The 22,569-nt window shown below is 36.4% G+C and overlaps 1 protein-coding gene across 50 annotated transcripts in view; it reads right to left on the bottom strand.

Moving 5' to 3' along the window:
• Window positions 1-22,569, bottom strand: part of kcnma1a (potassium large conductance calcium-activated channel, subfamily M, alpha member 1a) — a 368,370-nt gene that overhangs the window by 263,899 nt on the left and 81,902 nt on the right. For all 50 annotated transcript variants that reach the window (XR_012388642.1, XR_012388643.1, XR_012388644.1 and 47 more), the window contains exon 2: window positions 3,886-4,050. Coding sequence is in view for 37 of the 50 variants with exons in the window: in XM_009307243.5 (XP_009305518.1) it covers window positions 3,886-4,050 (165 nt within the window). In the remaining 13 variants the exon portion in view is untranslated. The remainder of the gene's footprint in view (window positions 1-3,885; window positions 4,051-22,569) is intronic.

The raw sequence follows: 22,569 nt of genomic DNA, 5'->3' as shown, positions 1-22,569 counted from the left end.
CACAGCCTTATTCGTGCATATCACGCCGCAGGATGTCTATTTGCACCTTTGCATTGATTTAACGTGGAAATCAATCGTGCTTGATGCTTCTTCCATGTCTGGTGTAAACGCAGCATTAAACAGTTACAATAAATGATTTTTTGTTCATAAAAGTGAACAATAAATTATTATTTCACTAAAACAAAATTAAGTAGCAGTCAGATTTACCAATTTTAGGCAAATTTAAACACTGAAATCTCAACAGAAATCCACACATTCTCCAATTTCATGTAGGGGCCTAAATCTCCATGTTTATTTCCATGCCAGATCCAAGTTGGTTGTGAATTCCACCATAGAGCAGAAAAACACAAAAAATCTTAATAAATTACTTTTTTGAAATTTCACCAAAAATGACCATATAGCTACTGAGAACAATCCAAATGAAAATCATTTTTTGGAAGTGCTTCAAGAAGAAAAATCTGTCTAAACTGGGCGTTGATGAACCATCCACTGAGGTTAATGAAGATAATTTCATAGTCTGCTGATGCAGCCAGCCACTAGTTGAGTGGGAGCGTCTAATAGCGACCGCAGTGCTTTGTGACCTTCCTTCGGTGATTTAATTGCTGTCAGAGTGAACAGCCCATTACAGATCAGTCACGCACTGAAAGAGAAACACTAGACCGAACTGCTCTACTGGGCCCTGCTTCCCAATCTGGTCAGGTGCCGCATTCACCCTACCTGAAAGATGAGAAGCAGACCTTGAAGAAAAATACTCAACTCGCAACAACTCCATTGTCACATTAGTTTACAGCTTACAGAAATGTGTGGACTTCGCCCATAATTTGCTGAAGGTCATAAAAGTAGGACTGCTCTCATTTGCATAACATCCCCAAAGTAAATGATCTTCATTATGTGGTAAATTGACTCAATTGTTCATAGTTAATTGACCTGTCCGTGTCTAGCACTAACAGCTGTGATGAGGAGCATTGAGGAGTCAGAGTTCTGTATTGCCCTGTACTCCCAAAAATCCCTTTATAGGCATATTAATAAGGCTGTATGAAACAAAACACCTGCACATCAACTAGGGATAATGTTGACCTCTAGAGAGTTTGATAAAATTTTGCGAAAAGAGTTTGCGAAATTCTGTTGTACGGTGCTGTGAAAAGGGGTGGGATTAAACAAGTTAAACATTAAACATTTCTGTACAGAGAAAACATGTTTTGCTCTTCTATTGGTTTCCTGCAGTCACGTGATGCTATTTTGTAGATCAAAGTTCACCAAACTTAAAGCTAGCAAAAGCTTGCATTCCCTTTCTGTCACATTTGCATGCATTTGAATGAAAGTCTATGGGACGAAAAGTGTGACTGCGGCTTAACTTGGGCCCTATTTGGATGGCAATTGTTTCTCATAGGAACATCTGTAAAAAAAAAATAAAAATCTCCAAAGATCCTAAGCAAAAGGCATGCAATAATAAATACAGTACACAGACACAAAAATTCTAGCACTTCGTAAATGTAAACGTTAATTTTTAATAAACAAGATGCAGCTTTTCTGATGCACATTACCATAGTGCCAACTTTTAGATCGATCGCCAATATAATATGTACAAAATAGATTTGGATGGCACTTAAATTGTCACAGGACCTCTGTGTTCGTCAAAATAAAAAGATAACAGTAGGTAATAGAATCCTGCTCCCAATTCTCGCTTCCAGACAAGCTTCAGCCGTGGTGCTCCACTATCGCATTTGTGCACTCCCCAAGGAAATGTGAATAACTTCTGCATAAATTACGTACTGATTTCACACAAAAGCAGACATAAAGGTCTGTTTTCAGGATGTAAATGAAAATGAAAACAAAAAAGCTGAAGCTATAGTATAATGTTCAGATCAATTAGAATGTTATAAAATGATTCCCACATAACCCCACAAATACTTCACCAACACACGCAAACTGTAGTATCTCAAACAAGGCAATAATGCATCAACAAATTTATAAGAGACTGTAAAGATTAATTCATTGTTTATCTGGTGCTCCAGGCAAATGCAGTGTAAGTTGGCTCATCGAATCTGTTATCTTTCTCTGGTAGTTCACTGGTTATGATCACTTATCCAAATAAACCAAATTAAAGTTGCATCGCTGAGCTGCATCGGTTTGATAACAGAAAGGTTCTTGAGTCTTCATCAGCAAATAACAGCATCATTTGTTGACAGCTCATGGTGAGGCAATCCTTTTAATACATTTCTCTAAAATTTAGGAAAAGATTAAATATACAGTATGTCAAATTTTTTGGGTAGCTTTGTAAGTCCTAAACAAGCACATTTCCATTTAAACATTTTTTCCATGTTAATCGCTGATGTTACTCTACTATGCCTGGTTAATCTGACCATTCAGCTTGTCAAAGAAAGTGATGTGCAGTGAAGGTGCACAGAATGTCAGTGTTATGATTGTCTGGATTGCCTGTCAATCCAATGGTTTGTGAAGGATCAATTCAGCCAAGGATTTTCAAGTGGGTCATGAGAGAACAAAACAGACATTACGGAATCAAACAGCTACAGAATCCCCAAAAACCAGAGTCGGGCAAATTCCTTTTAAACAGTAATTAGTTATAGTTGCTAGTTTCTTCTCACAAATAGTAACTAAGTTACATAATTATAAAAGTAATAGATTACCAGGGAAAGTAACTATTGAAAATCAAATCATAAAATCAAAATCTCGATTAATTGAACATTAGCTGGATTATGATTAATGATAAGTAAAGTAAGACTCAAGAATGAGTCCATCGTCCTACTTGATTTAGAGATCAGATGTGGCTGCAAAGTGGCCGCACATGTAGAAATCAGCCACAGCCTTTAATAGAGCGAGGGAAAAGTAATTGATAAAATCGTCCTCGAAAAATTTGATTGATTATCAGGTCTGAATGTCGATTTCGATTCATTTTCGATTAATCGCTCACCCCTACTTTCACCACAGCAAAGGGAAAAGGGTGCTTGTATTTCCAGTTCGCAAACACTACCTTTGAACTTGTTGGATTTGCCATCATTGTAAATAATAAAAATCCAAAAGAAGTTGAAGAATGAACAAACATGACATGAATTCAAACAAAATCCAGCCAAAAAGAAGTTTGTTTTGGCAGTTTGAAATTGCCCACCAAAGCAAGCTTTTTGGGGTTTGTTTTGGCTCCTAAATAACTTTGAGCTACCATTGGCCGAGGGAGATTGAGGAATCAGTGGGCAAGTTCTGAAACCCATATTCACAGCAGACAGAGTACAGCAGAACAACATCCAAAACATCAAGTTAGCAACATGAAAACAATAGAGGGTAGAGTAACAAAGTTGATACAGATGTGTTCAATGTATGAATGCTCAAAGTCCAATTAAAAAAAAAAAAGAGAAGCATCACCATGCTGTTCTAAACATTGTTTACTTTAAATATACAATTCTGTATTCTGCCATTCTGTATATGGCAAATAGAAAACAAATGTAAAATATGACACTTCTCATGCGGCATGTGACAGGCTGGAAAAGACAGATTGCCAGATGTTTAAGAAAGAGTTTTTTCTCACAACCACTAGCATTGTTATGTTTAGGGACACATTTACAACCCTGTCTACTGCAGCACAGTGGTGTTGGAGTGTTTGAAAACAGTATAACATCACTCAGCCTTTTTGAACGTCTTTTTGCCCTTAAACAGAGAATGCAAAATGAACTTATCTGAAGTATGTCAGGGCCTTGAGGGACAATTACCATCTGAACAGGGTTTGGTCTAGCAGTCATATTGCGTCATCAGCAGTGCACTAATTGTGATGTTTTCTCAGGTGGCCACTACATACTTCATAGAAATGAACAGATACGAGGATCATGTGCTCTGAATGTGAGTGTGAGAGGGGGTTGTGGATGTTTGACTCACCAAAACTCTGCCGGTGAGGGTCTGTGCTGAGATCATGACCCCGGCCCAGTCTTTGACTGAGGTCATCCAGCCCACTTCACTGGCTGGGGCTTCTTCTTTTTCATTCCCAGTCTTTGTTGTGCCATCAGCCTGAATAGTAATAGGGTTATTCACCTTCTGTGCCTCCTGAAAAAAATAAAGCACAAATGAAGAAACGTGAGCAAAATGAGGGATTTTAATATAAAATCAGAAACACTGAATCAAACATGAAAATCAGGACTGGTACATTAAATACTTATGTAAGTAAATCTGTTGATGACATTAAATTTAGGAACATTGTGTATTTTTCAATAAATTTGATGAGCTATTTAGGAGTTTTTATTTTGATTAAAATTACTTTCAATGTATCAAAAAATAGAATGAAAATAGCCCACATGACCACAAAAAAATATTCAAACCTTTTACTCTTGTGTTTTAAATCAATACTAATTTTTTTATTAAAAATATCATATGATTAATTATTGTTTTAGTAAGTACAGCCCAAAATTAGTGTTTTAATATATCATTAATGTATCAGTTACAATTGATGATGAGGATTTATATGCTTTAAGTGTCATTGGATGAGCATTGGATTATTTTATTTGACACTGTATTTGACAAAAATTTTAAAATCAAGATTTATTTAAATATCATTAAAATGCCAAAACATCATAAAACAGGGCTGCTTGATTATGGAATATTTTCTAATCATAATTATTTTGGCCAAAATTGTAATGATGTAATTATTTAAATCTATGTAATTTGTAATTTTTTTCCTTTTTAAAATATTTCCCAAATGATGTTTAACAGAGCAAGGACATTTTTACAGTATATCTGATTATATGTTTCTTCTGGAGAAAGTATTATTTGTTGTTTTTTTTCTAGAATAAAAGCAGTTTTAAATTTTTCAAAACTATTTTAGGGACAAAAGTATTAGCCCCTTTAAGCTATTTTTTTTTTCTCGATAGTCTACAGAACAAACCATCATTATATAATAACTTGCGTAATTACATCAACCTACCCAAATAACCTAATTAACCCAGTTAAGCCTTTAAACGTCACCTAAAGCTGTATAGAAATATCTTTAAAAATATCTAGTAAAATATTATTTACTGTCATCACGGCAAAGATAAAATAGATCCATTATTAAAAATGAGTTATTAAAACTGTTATGTTTAGAAATGTGTTATTAGGGAAATAATAATTTATAATAATTAGGGAAAAAGATAAACAGGGGGTCTAATAATTAAGGAGGGCTAATAACTCTGACTTAAATTGTGGATAGATAGACAGACAGACAGACAGACAGACAGACAGACAGACAGACAGACAGATAGATAGATAGATAGATAGATAGATAGATAGATAGATAGATAGATAGATAGATATGAGATGTATGACACTGTCACATGAGCAGCAGTGCGATGTGGATGCAGGCCGAGGGCCATAGTGCCCCACCAGTGACGACATACAGGCACATCGCACTACTACTAGTGTGATATTGCGTTTATACAACAGTTCGATGGCACAATCATGTATATACAAAAGAAAATCAAACACGAAGAGTCTAAAAATCCTTTTGTGTGAGAAACTACTTTCTTTCACCATTCCTTTATACATTTGCAGCTAACGTTAGATCAGCAGAAACATTTGCTACTTCACCAACATTAATTTTACACCTGTTTCACACCGCACACGAGAGCAGTGCACATAGGCAGAACGTTTGCTGCGTGCATACATTATCCAGCACTGCTAGCTCACGCTCCGCGCTCATGCGCTGTTTCTGTATGCGGTATGAAAGCTAGCGTAAAGCCCAAAGTGATGACAAAACAAGTGATTTTGCTGACATTTTAAGATTATAAGGCTGAACTGTATGAAATGCCATAAGTCTACAGAGTTTTTCCAGTATTTCTCTGTTGCAATAAGGATATCACAATAACTATCCCCAAAAAAAGCCAAACGACCACTACCAGATTACTGCTGTGTTTGCGATAAGGAAAACATTAAACACATGCAGGCTTTTCTTCATTCTTTCTTTTCACTGGACTGGTCTGCAGTAACAGTAAGACTGCAGTAAGACTCATTAGAAACAAACAGATGGCCAACCAAAAAGTAACTCAGGCTAATACAGTCCAATTTTACACTCAACACACTACAATTACATGATATAAATACAGCACTGCAACACACAAAAGATGGAGATTGACCTAGAATTTAATTTACTGGTTTAATAATGATTTGATTAGCTGTAGTTAGAAAATTTCACTGTTTTTAGACTCTAAGGGCCTATGCATTCTTTCGCCATCTTGTGAATGAACAGCGTCAACAGGCTCCACTCTGGGATAGGCTAATAGTTGTCGCTGTCTCTCAGAAATTACAAATATTTTAAAATAGGCACTATCCTTATAAATAAACAGCATAGTTGCAATCTAAACAACTACATTCTCGACTAAAAAAAGCCCCAACAGAACATTATGTTGTCCAACAGCAGCAATATTTGTCAAACTGTAGAGTCTCCTCTGATTATATATATATGTATGCATTTTTTTCTGTAAATAAGGTTGCTCTTACACCTGTACATTTTACAAAGTAAACAAAAATTCCTTAAAAATATGCAAAATAATAAAATTAAATACAATGGGAAACTGGGCTTTAAGCATCTTTACTGAAATAATTTAACTTGATTTGTTTCCTATTAAAGCTACTAAAGTCCTTCAGTGAAGAGCACTAAGTGATTTTGTCCTTGTCTTTGTTGCTTAATTAATGATATGCACAGTCGGCGGCAGGAAAATAGTGCACATTCTCATTTATTGTTTCACTCTAACATCACATTTTGATGCATTTGAACAAAGCCAATATTTTTATTAAAATAATATTTTAGTCATCAAAAATCTTCACAAATCTAGAGATAACAAATTTAAATTAATGAAAAATCTTTGTCAAAAAATTAAAAACTATAACATTTAACAAAATATATGATATTTCAGAAGTTTCTACTCATTTTTGAACTGTTGTTGTAAGTTATTTTGATAGATTAGATCCAGAGTTGGCTTCAGTACTGACTAATCTAACGTATATGCAGAAATAAAACATTGTAAAACATCCTATAGAAAGCTATTAATTTAAAGAGAGGTCTGTGAGGGGTGTCCTCATATATGCTGAGCAATATTCAAATGTGTTGTTTTGACTGCTAATTTAATCATAACTTGTGCATGCAATAGAAAAGGTAAAGCAGTAATGGACTGGGTGTAGATCTGAAAACCTTCAGTGTCACATTCATTCAGCACTATTTTTGTCCGGTTCTACAGCTTGACCCATGCTATAGTTTGACAGTCTAAAACCTAGATCACTTAAACATCAACCTAGTTGTCAGGTTTGTGACAGCTGGGACAGACCAAAGATGCCCAGTTAAAAGAGCATCTCTCAGACTGGCTGGCGCTCAGAGAGGTGCTGGTGGTGTGTAGTCCGAGGCAGGGACAATTCTGATTCACAGCCTCAGGCATTCGCTGTGGCATTATGGAGTTGCTAGGCATAGCTTCACAGTCAGGTGGGTGGATGAAAATACAGCCACCATGCGCACTGTGGTGCAGCCTGATGCTTGAGGAGGAATCACCCAAATTCAAGCGCAGGATTGGCAGGCAAATAACACGCTTGGGTTACAATGCATAAATAACAGCAGGTAATATTCTAATTTCTGCAACAGCACAACAATCTTTTGAGCATCTCTCTCTCTCTCTCTCTCTCTCTCTCTCTCTCTCTCTCTCTCTCTCTCTCTCTCTCTCTCTCTCTCTCTCTCTCTCTCTCTCTCTCTCTCTCTCTCTCTCTCTCTCTCTCTCTCTCTCTCTCTCTCTCTCTCTCTCTCTCTCTCTCTCTCTCTCTCTCTCTCTCTCTCTCTCTCTCTCTCTCTCTCTCTCTGCTCAGCGGGATCATGTGCTGAAATGGAATATCAGTATGATGCAGAAAGCTTTTGTTTGGAAGCAGAATCCAAGAATAGTATCCAGTATGGTTGTCGCGATACCATTAATTCATGTCACAATACTATATCAGCTGAAATATCATGATTCCAAGCAGTATTGCGATACTGTAATTCATAACTCAAATCCATGAAATAGTTCATGCTGTCCTGGGGGAGAGCCCTGAGCTCATAAGATCCTCAAGCCCAGGGCTCCCTCTCGTTTGCAAGGCGAGAGGGGTGTTTGATCTCAGGTAGATCTCAAACTCTCATGCTGTATTAGCTAATGAACAGATAGTGACTGCTCTTAAAGGTGCAGTAGGTGATCTGCCAAAATGCTAATTCGTTAGCTTATTAGCTTTGGACAGCAGGGGAAGGACTGTGTTTCAAAGCCACATCTCCAAAAATCATGAACACGCTCACCGAAACACGACAGCAGAAACCCACTAGCTTATGTCATTCGACAGTTAGAAGTGTGTGCAGTGGTTGGCAAGGCGGCGTACAGGAATTACACTCATTACTAAGCCATACTTACATGCTATTTCAGAGCGAATAATTAGAGTAGCACGGTAAACAATATCGGGAGCACGTCACAGGCTGTCATTGTTTAGAAATGACCCAATGTAAATATTTAAGCAAATTCACCTCAGTAAAGCAGGCTAGGCAGTATAACACTATTTACTGATGTTTTGTTGTTAAACAAAATATAAATCTACATTATCGATGCTCTAAAGGGACCTTATGAAACAGAAAATAGTTACATCAATCATTCACTGGGAGATTTCAGTGGCTGAACAACAAGTCTGTGCATATAACCCAGTTGTACCAACATCTTCAGCTCTGCGTGAAGCTAAAATAGTTTTAAAACAGAACTTTACCTGTCTAACAGAAATACTTCAGCCATGGTGTCGTCCTTCCTCCACCGTGCAAAAGTAACTCCAATATTGATTCAGGAGTGTAAAAGTTTCAATTCAGCATTTGAGTTTTCCGCAACTGACTGTCTTGTGTGCACGCCTAGATGAGCGTGGTGCATTTAAAACACGTGCACACGATACAGTCACAGTTGCGGCAAACTCAAATGCTGAATAAAAACCTTTTAAACTCCTGAACATCCGCTAATGATATAACCAGATATACATGAACAGAGATGCACAAAAGCCCAAATCTGCATTTGTTGAAAGACAGTTTGAGCTACTTATCGGAATTATGGGAGATGTCACTGGGTCACTGTGCCACCCATCTAGGATCGGAGGAATGGGGGTGGAAGGAGGGATTCTTCAAAATGAAGATGGCTGTTATATGAAACTTAGGGTATTTATAGTGGCTTATTTTCAGATTGGCGAGTAATAAATTGGATCCTCTCAGAATTAGTTTATAAGTAAACTTTACAAAGAAAAATGTCTGAAGTACTATATTTTATTTGTTATAATAGGCCTATTTAATTAGTAATTCCCTTATTATTAAAAAAAGTATTTGCACATCTCTTCACCTAAAATGTATTCAGACCAACAAAAATACATTAAAATAAAGATAAAAGTTATACCAAATGAAATTAGTTACAAAAAGAGCATTTTTCCAACAAATGTACGCTATATGAAGTGGGCAAAAATAGTTTTTTTTTTTTTTCTGTTGCTCTTTTGGGTTTTTCATCTATTGTTTTTTAGGTATCAGGTAAGAATCCAAAGTATTTAAAAATTCCACTGTGTGTTGTTCTTTTTAAGAGATTGACACTAGGCTTGGGCGGTATTTCGGTATTATGGTAAACCGCGGGATCTAAAAATAGCAACGGTGTCAGTTTCAATACCGTTATACCGTCATAAAATATTAAATATCCTTTATTTAATGCCTACAAAAACGTATGTGTAGTTGTCATCACGGGACAGTGTGGAGGAGAGAGAGAGAGGAAGAGGAAGAGGGAGAGGGAGAGGGAGGGGGAGAGGGAGAGGTGACGTGACGTGTCGCGCTTCAAAGTGTCCTGCAGTTTGGGAGTTTCGACTGAACAGAAGGGAGACGTGGTTAAAATGAACGAGAGGTCTGCATTAGAGCTGAAGATCTTTGCCCGAACCCGGCGAGACTCGAAAAAATCCAAATCCCTGCATTAAAATCCATCCCTGCAAAGGTGAAACAAACGATGATGAAGTAGTAAAAAAAGCGAATTATTACAGCGGTCAAGCCAGTCACTAGCTCAAAAAGAGCGCATTCCAGCCGCAGGTATTTCGCGGTCGCTCATACACTGCGTATTACGGTAGAGCCCTAACCCGCAAGCTGACAGGTAAAAAGACGAGGCCTCTCGCTACAGTAAAACTGCTGTCATGGAAAAATAAATGGATGTTCCTGACTGGTAGAAGATGAACAAACAATCCAACCCAAAACTTGCAAAATCAGCCAGATCAGAACTCTGCATCTCGACCTGTAGCAGCAGGAAATTAAGGGTGTTCAGCTGCTGGATGCACCATGAGTGAGAGACTGCGCTAAAGCCTGTGGATTTAAATGTTCCTCCACAAACACACGTAGCCTAATCTTGGTGAGTAAAGGGTTTTTCAATTATAAATAAATATTAATTAAACCATATAATCATAATGTAGACAGAGTATACAGGCTAATGGTGGCATTATTCTTTTAATATTCAGCTTCACCGCCGCCTTAATGCCAGATTGTGAAGAGAAGTGGTGAAACAAACCTTGCACAGCCTTTATCTTAATTTCGTTATTGCCAAAATACCCGTCATCATTTAGTTTATTTTAATTTGATTTTTTAAGAAAGATTTTTTTTCATTTGTGTGTAGGCTAATTTAAAGACTAAGTGCATGTACCTAGACCTATAAAGTGCTGATATGTTACGATGTTACAAAGGACTTACTTTATTTCTTTGTTCCAACTTTCAAGTGGCATATAGCCTAGTCTACGTTTGTTACGAATAAATGATGTTAAAACATATAAATGACTCATTCTTGAAAAAATGCAATAGATCTGTGTGCATGAGCACATTTGAATAATGTCGGGCTGTGAATGGGTTTGGGCTTTATAAAGCTGTCAATCAAACTGTACCTGTCGGACTCGGGACCTATCGGGTATAATTTTTATGGCCCGATTACAGCTCTGCATTCCCGCTACCGCGGGAGCCGGCCAGATTTCTTATGGTGTGGGAGTAAATTTCTGAATAAATCGCGGGAGAGATGTGCGTGTGTGTATGTGTGCGTGTGTGAGAGAGAGAGAGAGGGAGAGAGAGATAGAGAGAGGTGCTGTGCGTCGCTTCTCTCTCTCTCTCTCTCTCTCTCTCTCTCTCTGACCACGAGCCTAAGGTCGCATAGAAGGTATTCAGTTTCTGAATGGTTTAGGCTCAAGCCAACAGCTTGGTGACGCTGTCTGAGCCTTACGTCATAATTTTTTTATTACGCCGGTAATACCGGAAACCGGGGTAAAATATGGAGGCGGTTTGACGGTATCAAAATTTGGATACCGCCCAAGCCTAATTGACACGGTTGTTGTTGCTATTAAATTATTTTGACAGACGCAGAAATGAACGGATTCAGGTTGAAATTGAAGCATCAGAAAATGTGCAATAGGCTACCATAAAAGGCACAAATTCTACAAAGTTTAGTAACCTTAGAAGGCTCCATAGACTATTAAAATAAAATGGTCTATTGTTGCACAAACGTGAACATTTCATTGACTTTTCCATATGCAACATTATGTATTGTAGACAGACTGTTAATGACAATACTACTGTTTACAAACTACAGTGGCACCACCAGTATTTTGGAGCCATAGTATCACGATACTACCATAGTACCAGTAAACCGTGCAACGCTAGTATCCAGATGATGTCAAAATAGAGTATTGCTCATTACACAACTAGTGATGTGCTGATATCATCCCTTCCCATGACAATTAATTCTAATTTTACACTACAACATTTGTACAACAATTTTCCTGATATAAAATTAATAAATTCCTTGCATATCTTAATGTAAGACATTGATTTAGTGATTTAAACTTTGGCTTTATGAAAAAAAGTCTTCAGTTTTGCATTATGTTAATCCTTTGCAAGCAAAAACAAAACATCTAAGACTGGACAACAACTCCACCTTTAAAACTAATTATTATTTATTAATCTCCCTGTAATTATGTAATAATTCCCTCAGACTGCACAGAACATGAACCTGCCAAAAAAAAAAAAAAAAAAATTCATTTTAAGAGCTTACAGGTGACTTGAATCACAGAAAACACCCAGGCTGTTTCTCAATTTGCGTTCTTTAGTGATCTTGCGTCCTCGTGTTCTCGTGTATTATCATCATCACTTTCCAAAGTTCAGCTCCAAAACTCAATACTGCAAGAACAGAGGACACATAAAAGTTCCCGCATGTGTTCTTGATATTGAGGACGCATAGATGCAGACTTGAACGCAAAACTCACATGAGAAGTCATTGCAACTGAATAAAGGAGGTGGGAAGAGCAGCAAATCCATATAATAAAAATCTAGATTTATTATTGAAGTTCAGAGATACAGACCATCCTGAGGGATGTAAACAAAAACAGTGGTCCCAATGCATTTCCTGTTTTACATTTTTACTTTATATAGCTTCATATGAATGGCTCATACAGCATTTTTCTTTGCAGCAGATTGCCATTGACATTCTGGAATACACCATGCCTACAAAGTAAGGTTAATGTTGGCAGTAAAAGCTACACGAGAGTAGAAAAATCTTCAATATAGTTGTTGAGTGTTGCAATAATGATATGTCTTACGTTATAACTAACAGGCAAAATAATAATAATAATTTTGTTATGATCATACTAAGTAGGGTTGTCACAATTCTGGAATTTGATACCAATTTGATACCAAAATTTAAAAAATGTCTATTTCCAGCAAACATTTAAGTACTGTGGAGCACGTTTGTAAACAATGCTGATTTGCCATTGTGTTCACATGCTCAACAGAAATGACTGTGATTGGCCGTAAAGGTCATCGGTTCACCGATGTCAAGGTACAAAGATTTAAACCTTTAAAAGTTCAAACTTAGATATTGCTGGGTAATATTAGCAGGTTTGGCATGCTTTCTCAGGAGAGAATACTGAGCTCAACCCTGAAGATAATTGAACTCAGGGATCCCGCCTGGTCAATGAGCATGTAAGGGGCTATGAGATCAGGTAGTTTTTGAGAGTCTCCCTTGTTAAAGGAGGAAAATGGAGGAAAGGGGGAGATGGGGTGGATGGGTGGGGGGTTCTTCAAAAAAATGAAGATAAGGGATTAAGGCTAGACGGCTATTTGTAGTGAGCTTAAAATAATCAGATTGGTTTGCTAATGATAACCGAATAGACCAGCCGCAATCAATCATATTACGTGCTCCTCATGAAATTAGTTTGTGAAACTTCAATTTAAACCCCACGAATGACTGAAAACCTCAGCAGAAATTCTGATTCTTATTGACTGTTGTCAATTTTCTCTCATTAGTGTGTATTTTCAAATCTAGATTCACCTAAATAGCATCTACTGAAGAAGTGGGAATGACAATAGTCAAGGCCCCATCTGTTGATTAGATTTAGATAAACAAACCAATAGGGTTGGCTCGATATTGTAATTTGGTACCAATCGATACGAAATGTTAAAAACGTCCATTTCCAGCAAACATTTGAGAGCTGTCGAGACTACAACCTATGCATGCAGCATACAAAATTATCTACATTTATTGCACATTCCTGCAATATGGATATTGCATATATTATTATTGCGATAATAATATTTTTTTCAATAAACTGTGCAGCTCTAGCTGGCACTGGAAATTTGATCAGGGTGACCTGTACGGAACCATACCGCTTACTGTAAAAAAAGCACTAGTTTAGTCCAGGCCTAATTCCAGGTATAGTCAGACATAAGAAAGCAAGCACATCCCTAGAGAAAATCCTGCACTCTGCCACTGCCACTGAGGACACTGCGCTGTGATGGAAATATGCTTGGTTCAGGTGTGAACATAACTAATGAGAGTCTCAGGAGGGCTGAACTATCAACAAGACGACACAACAAACATTAGCATTGTGCTTGTTCATTGCAACGTAGTCCATGAAATAAATTAGGAAAAAGCAAACCCACTGAAAGAATGAACAGAAAAAGTAAGAGTTGTGAGTGTTATCCCAGGCCAGATATACAACTGTCTCTCTTCAAGGGTGTGGTATCCAGTGAGGCTGTAAAAATCATATATCAAAGACTGGCATGCAGGTTTTTGGAGACTGGCACCACAGGAGATCCAGACAAGACCATCTGGCTCCTGACGGCTCCAGAAGTTGACCACCGGCCCAGGCATACTGAGCAAAGGTTACACAGTGTCACCAGACACAAGTCAAACTGACTGTCTAGTTAAACAGCTAAAGTAAGCATATAGTGAGTTGGTAGAACAACAACAATAACTCTTAAAACTGAACACTGTACAATTTAGGAATATATAAGGCATCAAGCATAATTGTGATATGATTTCCTTTGCAATTCATGGCCAGTTTTTCCAACATACTTTAAGACTATTTGGTGTGGACCTTTGTCCCTTTGTTTATAAGAACATTTTGAAATTTTAAACATAATGCATTAAGTTGGTAAAACTTGAAAGCTTTTACCAGTTTCAAGGGCCAACATGAAAAGTAAAAAGGCTTTGCATTGACTTAAATCTGGACTTGGTAAACTCAAACCTCTTAGCTTCGAAAGTTTCTAAGTTTCTCAACAAACTAACAGTGAACTATAAAAAAAGCTGGAAAAGGGACTATGTGGGTTTACCAAAACTGAAATGCAAAGATGTGAAACTTCATACTAAGCAAGTGTGACATGAGAATACTGTATAAAAAACAGGACAGTAGAACACATAAAGGAACAGCAGCATACTTTTCAAGTCAACCTCACTTTAATAATAGTGAAATATGAAATAAAACCAAACACCATCTTCTTCTTTAGTTTGTCTCTTGATCAATGTTTTGCTTTTATTTGTTAATGCCGCTTTCTTCTTTGTTCTCCTACTCAGCACTTTGGTCAAATTTGTTTTTAAATGTGCTTAATAAATAAATGTTGTGTTTTAAATGCATTATTTATACTAAATTAATACAATTTATGCATATATAGTGTTTTTTTTTTTTTTTTTTTTTTTGGTTTCTAGTCCAAATATCTGCATTTCAAAGCAAAAACAAGCTTATTTTACTCACCCTAATAGCAGATCATTTTGCTTGTTTTAAGGAAAAACTTAATTTTCAATTATTTCCTCTGAACATAAAAAAATATTTATACTTAATTAGGAATTTTGGATTTTTGATATTTATACTAGAAACGAGCTGATGCAAAGTGCAAAGTAAGAAAATAATTTTTGCATTGTTATTACTGTACCTGAATAATGTTAGACTCCCCGGAAAACTGCCAAATAGAGCTATTCGTCTTGTGAAACTGCATTCATATTACAATATTTGTCACAGAAAAATAAAACGTCACAATATCAGATTTATCCAATATCATGCAGCCCTAAACATATAATAAAAAACTATAATCTTGAGTCACATGACACAAAATGAGAGCCATGACTACACCAAATTAGAAAAGACAAAACGTATCCCGTCCATGTCTACTACTGATACTGGCACACATGATTTCTCATAAAATCAAATTACATCCCATAATCATTCGCTAATGGGGCGGCTGGTGTTTCAATGATTTGATTTGTCAAAAAACAATGCCAAATAAACTAGTCCTTAAATGTGAGCTTGTTGTTCAGCAGATCAGATTTCTCTTTGGTTCATGGGAACTTAACCTTCAATCCACAATCACCACGGGAATGGGTCAACAAAGGTGTGCTTCGCCTGTCCATCAAACTCCAAAATATAACCCCAACTCCTCAAGCCTCCTCTGCCACATTGCGCACATGCCTGGACCTGTCACTTGGTGTAAATACTGTAGTTGGTGTGCTGTGCCCGCAGCGAGTACACTCGGATCAGATTTCCTTCTGATCGGATATCACCATGTGCTCAGCCTGGCCTGGAAAGTAAATCTTCGAGTGTGTTAGCAAAGCCGTTCAAGATCTCAATCTATCGAGCTAATGGGAGCTATTAAGGGAAACTCAAATGAAATCATTTAAAGCACCTGCGATTGTCAATTGTAATCAAGCACATGAATAATTTTAAGGTTTTTTATTAATTACTTTGACAAAATTAACTTATTCTACAAAATTTCACCTGATTGCAAATAGGCACGGGAGGATAACCAGTTTCAAGGTTTACCGTGGTTTGTAAAAGTCAAGGTTTCAAAATCGTGAAAAGTTTCTGTTGTATCATTCCTACAGTATCTGGAAAAGCAAATCTCTTTCATTCTTTCTTTTGTTTTCTTTCATTCTTTCGTTTTTTATTCCTTTTTTTTCTTGTTTCATTTGTTATTTTGTTCTGTCTTTTATTTGTTTATTCTTTTTTCCTTCCATTTGCTTGTTCGTTCATTCTCTTTCTTTTATTCATTCGTTCCTTCACTTTCAATCATTCATTAGCTCTCTTTTTTTAATTATACATTTTTTCTTTTATTTGTTCTTTCATTCTCTTTCTTTCATTTATTTGTTCTCATTCTTTTTTATTTGTTTGTTCTCTTTATTTTTCATTCATCGTTCATTAATTCTCTTTGTTTTTCATTCATTCGTTCATTTTCTTTTTCATTAGTTTGTTCATTTTCTTTAGTTCTCTTTCATTCTATCATTCAATCCTTCTTTCATTCATCCTTCCTTTTAATTCTTTTATTTGTTCTTTTTTCTGTTCTTTTTCACACTTTTTTTGTTTCATTCGTTTATTTTCTTTCATTTGTCCATTTATTATTTTTAATTAATTTGTTTATTTGTTCTTTCATTTATTTCTTAATCTTCTTTCCTTTGTTTGTTCTGTCTCTCTTTCATTTGTTCATTCTCCTTTATTCTCTTTTCTCTTTCTTTCATTAATTCGCTTTTAGTTGTTCATTTATTCTTTTTCATTCTCTTCCATTCTTTCATTCATTCTCATTTATTAATCCTTTATTTCTTTCATCATTTCATTCTTTATTTTGTTCATTCACTTTTTTTCTTCGTTTTTTTGTTCTTTCATTCTACCAGTTTTATGGGTTACTGCTGTTTATAAAAGTCAAGGTTTTAAAACTGCAATAATTTTCTGTTATACCATTCCTACAATATATGTAAGTTTTTTTTTTTTTTCAAGGCCATTTTATTTTGTATTCTAGGGCATCAAACAAAAGCTGAAGATGAAGATAGCTGAAGTAAATCATTTAGTTTAATTAGCCTGACATGTTTACTGTTCCAAAATATTACAAATGTTTCTTAAAATAAAATATATTGTGTACAATGGGTAAAAATAAGTATGTTTTTTTAATCATATTTTAGTGCAGTAATCACAAACTGTGAAATTGTTATATTTTTATCCAACGTTATCATACCGTTAGAATCTTGTACCTAATTGCAAATAACAACAGTCACATTTTTGGACTCAGCATGGCATTAACAATCTCATTTTGACTCAAATGAGGAGGTTTCATCTTCAATTAAAAAAATTAAATAAAATCAAGCACACTAAACAAATACACTGTAAATGTGTCAAGTTTAAAGCTGATTACTGCACAGGAACTGCATGCTAACTCCAAAAAAAAAAAAAAAACACTTCTCTAGCGCCACATTTGAGAGTAAAAGCTGCGAGTCGAAAGAGAGGTGTGGTGCTGTGTGCGGGCTCTTCGTGTGGGTAAAGCCATGAATTATACATAAGGTCTCAAAACTGATGGCTGTGCAGATCCGAGCAGACAATGTAAACAAGAAACAATTTCTACTTCATTTGAGCGCTCCGTGTGAGCGCGGAACAAGAGGGGCTGTGGAACAGTAAGCCATGGGATATTCCGTCAGCTATTTTGTTCACCTGCGATGCAAAAGCCTGAGCCATGTAGGGCAAATCCAGCCCTCTTCACCATGCAAACAGACAGACTGCCTGAAGCAGGCTAAGGCCCAGCAGTCAACACACTGAATTTAGTGTGACCTTGTTTCCTGACCTCAACATTGTTTTTCCCCAACAATCTGTTCTAGGTCATACAGGCCATTAAAGGTCAGCTAATTAAGAGTTTCCACTCACATTTGCTGGCTTTTTATGAATTTCTTCAACAGCTAAATTGGTTGTATATATCCACATCTGCGTTTATCTCGGTTCATAAAAAAGTTTCTTTCTCTTTCTCAATCTGTATTTCTTTTGTTCTCTTTCGTTTATTCTTTTGATCTCTTTTGTTTTCTTATATTTTCTCTTTTTCTTTTTTTTTCTCAATTTCTCATATTCTTTCATTTTCTTTTTATCTTTTGATTTCTCTTTCCTTCATTCTCATAATCTCTTGATTTCTCTTTCATTCTTTCTCTTTTTTTCTCTCTCACATCTCTCATTCTATAACCTCTTTCCATCTCAGTCCATCCATTTGTTTACAATCATTCAATCAATACATATTTACATTACCAGTTCATTCCCGTATTGGTGATTTATGAGTATTTTTTCCTTATTTATACATTCTGTTTGTTTATCAAACCTTCTCAATGATTATTTGATGTACTGTATGTGTTGTGGAGTTGCAACGATGAGTCACACACAATGTTGTTACAAAGTTCACACATACACACACAGCGGGCACTGTTTTAAAACTTGAAAAACTCATTCTTAATCACTTTTGATGATAATTGATGATCACAGAGAGCTGAAAAGATCTTTTAATTATGGTTGCCTTGCACACGTCCTGTCTTGTGGATATGATTTTACATGTTACTACTGAGACATGTTAATATGCTTCTGTCAATCAATTTAATTTCTACATTACGTTGCGGTGGGCCTCAAAATGGGAGGGATTTGGATCCCATTTTAACATCAGAAAAAAAAAAAAAGAGACTTATTGTCTTTCTTATTGTCTTTATATTAGCCCGATATGACTGTCGACACACTATACCTACGCACAGTTCTGTCCAAACAGCTCCAAAAGATGATTTTCATCATAGTGCCCTTAAAACTTTTAATGAGATTTTAGAATTGAGCTAGTCATGTCTGTCATCTTATTCAATAAAATCATAAAGTTTTGCAACGCTCTAGGTGTGTATGAGTAGTTTACCCTGAAATGCATGCGGTCAATTTAATTGGCCATTGAACGTACAAATCTTTTGTGTTTCATAACTTAAAATAATTTTAGACTGAATAATGCACACATTTAGGAAAAGACAGCGTACTATAGTCATTTGTTGTTGTTGTTTTTAAGTTACTGAATTACAAATACAAATAAAACTGTTAGTTCTGGTGCTAATGTTTCAGTCTAACAAAAATATATATAAAATCTACATGCCTACACTATAGTTAAATTTTTAACATCAAAAGCTGATTTAGTAAAGTTCTATAATGCAAATCCAATGCATAAATAGATAGAAATACAGTAGATATGCTATCTAGTTCCCTTTATCTCTCCTTCCATATTCTCAATTTTTATATGCAAGTAAAAAAGTAAACAAATAAATGTTTCATGTACATGTAATTAACTATGAATGAAATGATAAACACTGCACATTTTGAGTTTAATGCAATATGCTCTCACTTGGGAGTTCCGGTAATAATGAATGGCAGACAGCGGGTCACGTGACCAAGGCTGATCTAACACGACTTGGCTTTAACGCAGCTGTTCCTGTGACTTCCATTTGCATCACTGGGGAAAACTGTACTCCATAGCGAGTGCTATTTTTAGCTTCACCCAGGGAGCTAAAAAAAAACAAAAAAACTGTGAATCCTAACATGCTCTGTTTCTCATTTGCTATTTTAATATCAGAACAGTTAACCATATCACATGGTGACCATTTCACACTATAACATTGTCAAAGAAATCCCTGTGATAATAAGCACAGAGCATAACAGAGCTTAACACCGAGCATAGCTTGTATATGTTTATAATTTTTATTTTCTAATAGAATACTGTGGCAAATCAGGTGTCAGTGAACATGACATGCAATTTACCAGTGCTGTGTTGACACATCCATTAGCCAATGTAGATAAATCCATAATAACTCATTATATATTCTAACATGAATTCCAGATTGCCAGAGCTCACCAAAGAACATTTATAATAGAAGCACTAAACAAAGATGCAGACGAGACTGTCATACACTGACTGACATAACCAGGTCACCTCCTGCGCTAAAAAACACTGGGTCCAAATGGGAAGCTCTACAGAGAGCAGAGAAAATGAAAAGACTGATATAGGTTTTCCAAATCTACACTCTGCAGCAAGTGCCTGTACACCAGGGCTTCTCAAAGTCCAGATTCTGGTCCGGATCCGGTCTGCAAGGGTATTCAAGTCGGACCCAACTCCATTTTATATTGCAAGACCATGCATAAAAGATTCAAACTGTGGATTTCTTTCATTAATAAATGCATAAACCTTGTAAATCAACTGTCCTGCGTGACTCTGTTGTCATGACATCCAATGATCATTAGAGGCTTCACATGATTGAGCAGGCAATCGCGCATGCGCAGACCTGCTTAACGCACCACAGCAAAGCGATCATTTGAATGGATGTCGGTCTCACGCAAAAAACACTTGATGAAGAGAATCGACAGCTCAAAGTTGAATGAACTCATAAGTACGTGTTTAATTTGCCACAAGCCAGACAATGCCATTTTGCTTGATTTGTAATGAGACAACTGCAGGAAAAATCTAAATGTTAAAAGCCACTATATATAAAACAAAACACGGACATTTTGAACGCCAGTATCCACAAAATACAGAAAGAAAGACCGCAAAACTACAACACCTAAAGTTTTCATTTTACACCAGCCAACACTTAACCCTACATCACAGTGACGTCACTAACTCCACTGAGTGCATCGTGTCTGCCATTGTATTTCTGAGATGTGCATCATTATGGGTCCCTTATCATTATGACTGCTTCCATATACTATTGGCCAACTTTTTGTTGTGTTTTGTACAAAAATGCACTTATAATAATGGTTTTGCCACATTTGCAATGTATTTAATGTGTTTTGAATGCAAATGGCAATTTATTTAACTTTATATGTACACCAACCCCTTTGATTATAGACAGAGCACAAATTATGAATACATCTTGACCTATAGAAGGGATAAATGCTGTGTTGGGATAATATTATTACTTTGCTAAGTAACAAGTAAAGTAATGCATTACTTTAAAGAAAAAGTAATAATAATTGTTACTTGTAAAACATGTCATTTTTTATTTTAATTTGAGATTAAATATTTTTAAAGAGCCCATATTATGGGTTTTTGAAAATTCCCCTCCATGTAGTGTGTAACACAGCTCTTCGTGAAGTGAAGTATCCAGCTAAGGCTTAAATCTGTAAGAGTACAGTGTTTAAAATGGTTGATTCATCTATAAAAGAGTCGACTCATAGTGCTTTAAATGAGTCGCCTTGATACCGAGTCATTAGGTGTTTCGCCATGACGTACGAACGAAACCAAGTTATTCACGTGCACGCGCAAACCCGAGAGATTTCAAACCTGAAGCCCCGCCCTCTGACGCAGAAACCCAGACACACACACACACACACACACCCACAAACACACGCACACAAACATGCCGGTCGATTGAAGTCACACTGCAGATGGATATTATCGAGGGTCTACACAAAGATGAAACCTCAGCATTATAACCAAGCAGTTGGAAACTACTGGAAACTACATGCTACAAAGAATACTTCATCGGCCTTTGTTAAAGAAAGGATCAGTAAAGAGTAACTTACTGATGGACGTCAGGATTAGTTTCTTCCTCCATTTCTCAAGTGTAAGTACGTGCGATTAAAGTTGCCTCGTTTACTCTAGCTTGTAAATGTATTTAGTTGTGATTTGTTACTTGTAACCGCGTGTACTGTATCAGGTTAACTGGCTATATTCTCTTATCGCGTGCAAAGTCACGTTAAAAATGCGACGCGTGCTGCTTTGTTTATGGAGCTCCGTGGAGGAGTAGTGTGTGTGTGTGCACGTGCGCTGTCGTCTGGAGGTGTGTGTGTGTGTGTGTGTGTGTGTGTGTGTGTGTGTGTGTGTGTGTGTGTGTGTGTGTGTGTGTGTGTGTCTGTGAAAAGAGCAGAGTGAGACAAGCTATGTGATCTCCTCGACAGTTTTTGGAGTTTTTGCTCAATAAAATAGTCGTCTGAATTTTCAAGTCCATCGTCTGTATTTACATTGACCCACTGGCTGCTAAAATCCACGCCTACACTATCGAGCGTGTATGAACTGTGATTACTTTTATATTGCTGATTAGCTGTTTGGCTTTTCACTCTGACTAAAGGCAGTCGACCAATCGCAACAGGCTGTCATTGGTCCAATCAGCGCAGATTAGCTTCGCGCTAAGGAGGGGTTTGGGAACAAATGAATCACTGGACGATTCATACAGGAGTTGCTGGGATAATTAGGTAAAAATAAATGCAGATTATAAGACCATGAAAGTGTTTTTTGACCTTGCATGCATATTAGACTGTTGTTGGAGAACCTTACAACCAAGATATGACCCTATTTCATGTATAATATGGGCTCTTTAATAAATAAATGTATTATTTAGCTGTCTTCTTGTCAATTTTTTTTTTTTTTTTATTTCCACATGATGTCAAACATAAGTTTGACAGTACTTGCAAAACTCCAAATGGTTTACTTTTATTTGTGCATGCTAATATAAATGAAATTTTGCACTTTTGTCA

Source organism: Danio rerio, chromosome 13 (assembly GCF_049306965.1).
Source record: "Danio rerio strain Tuebingen ecotype United States chromosome 13, GRCz12tu, whole genome shotgun sequence".
NCBI classification, from domain to species: domain Eukaryota; kingdom Metazoa; phylum Chordata; class Actinopteri; order Cypriniformes; family Danionidae; genus Danio; species Danio rerio.
This window is presented reverse-complemented; position numbering and strand designations above follow the sequence as displayed.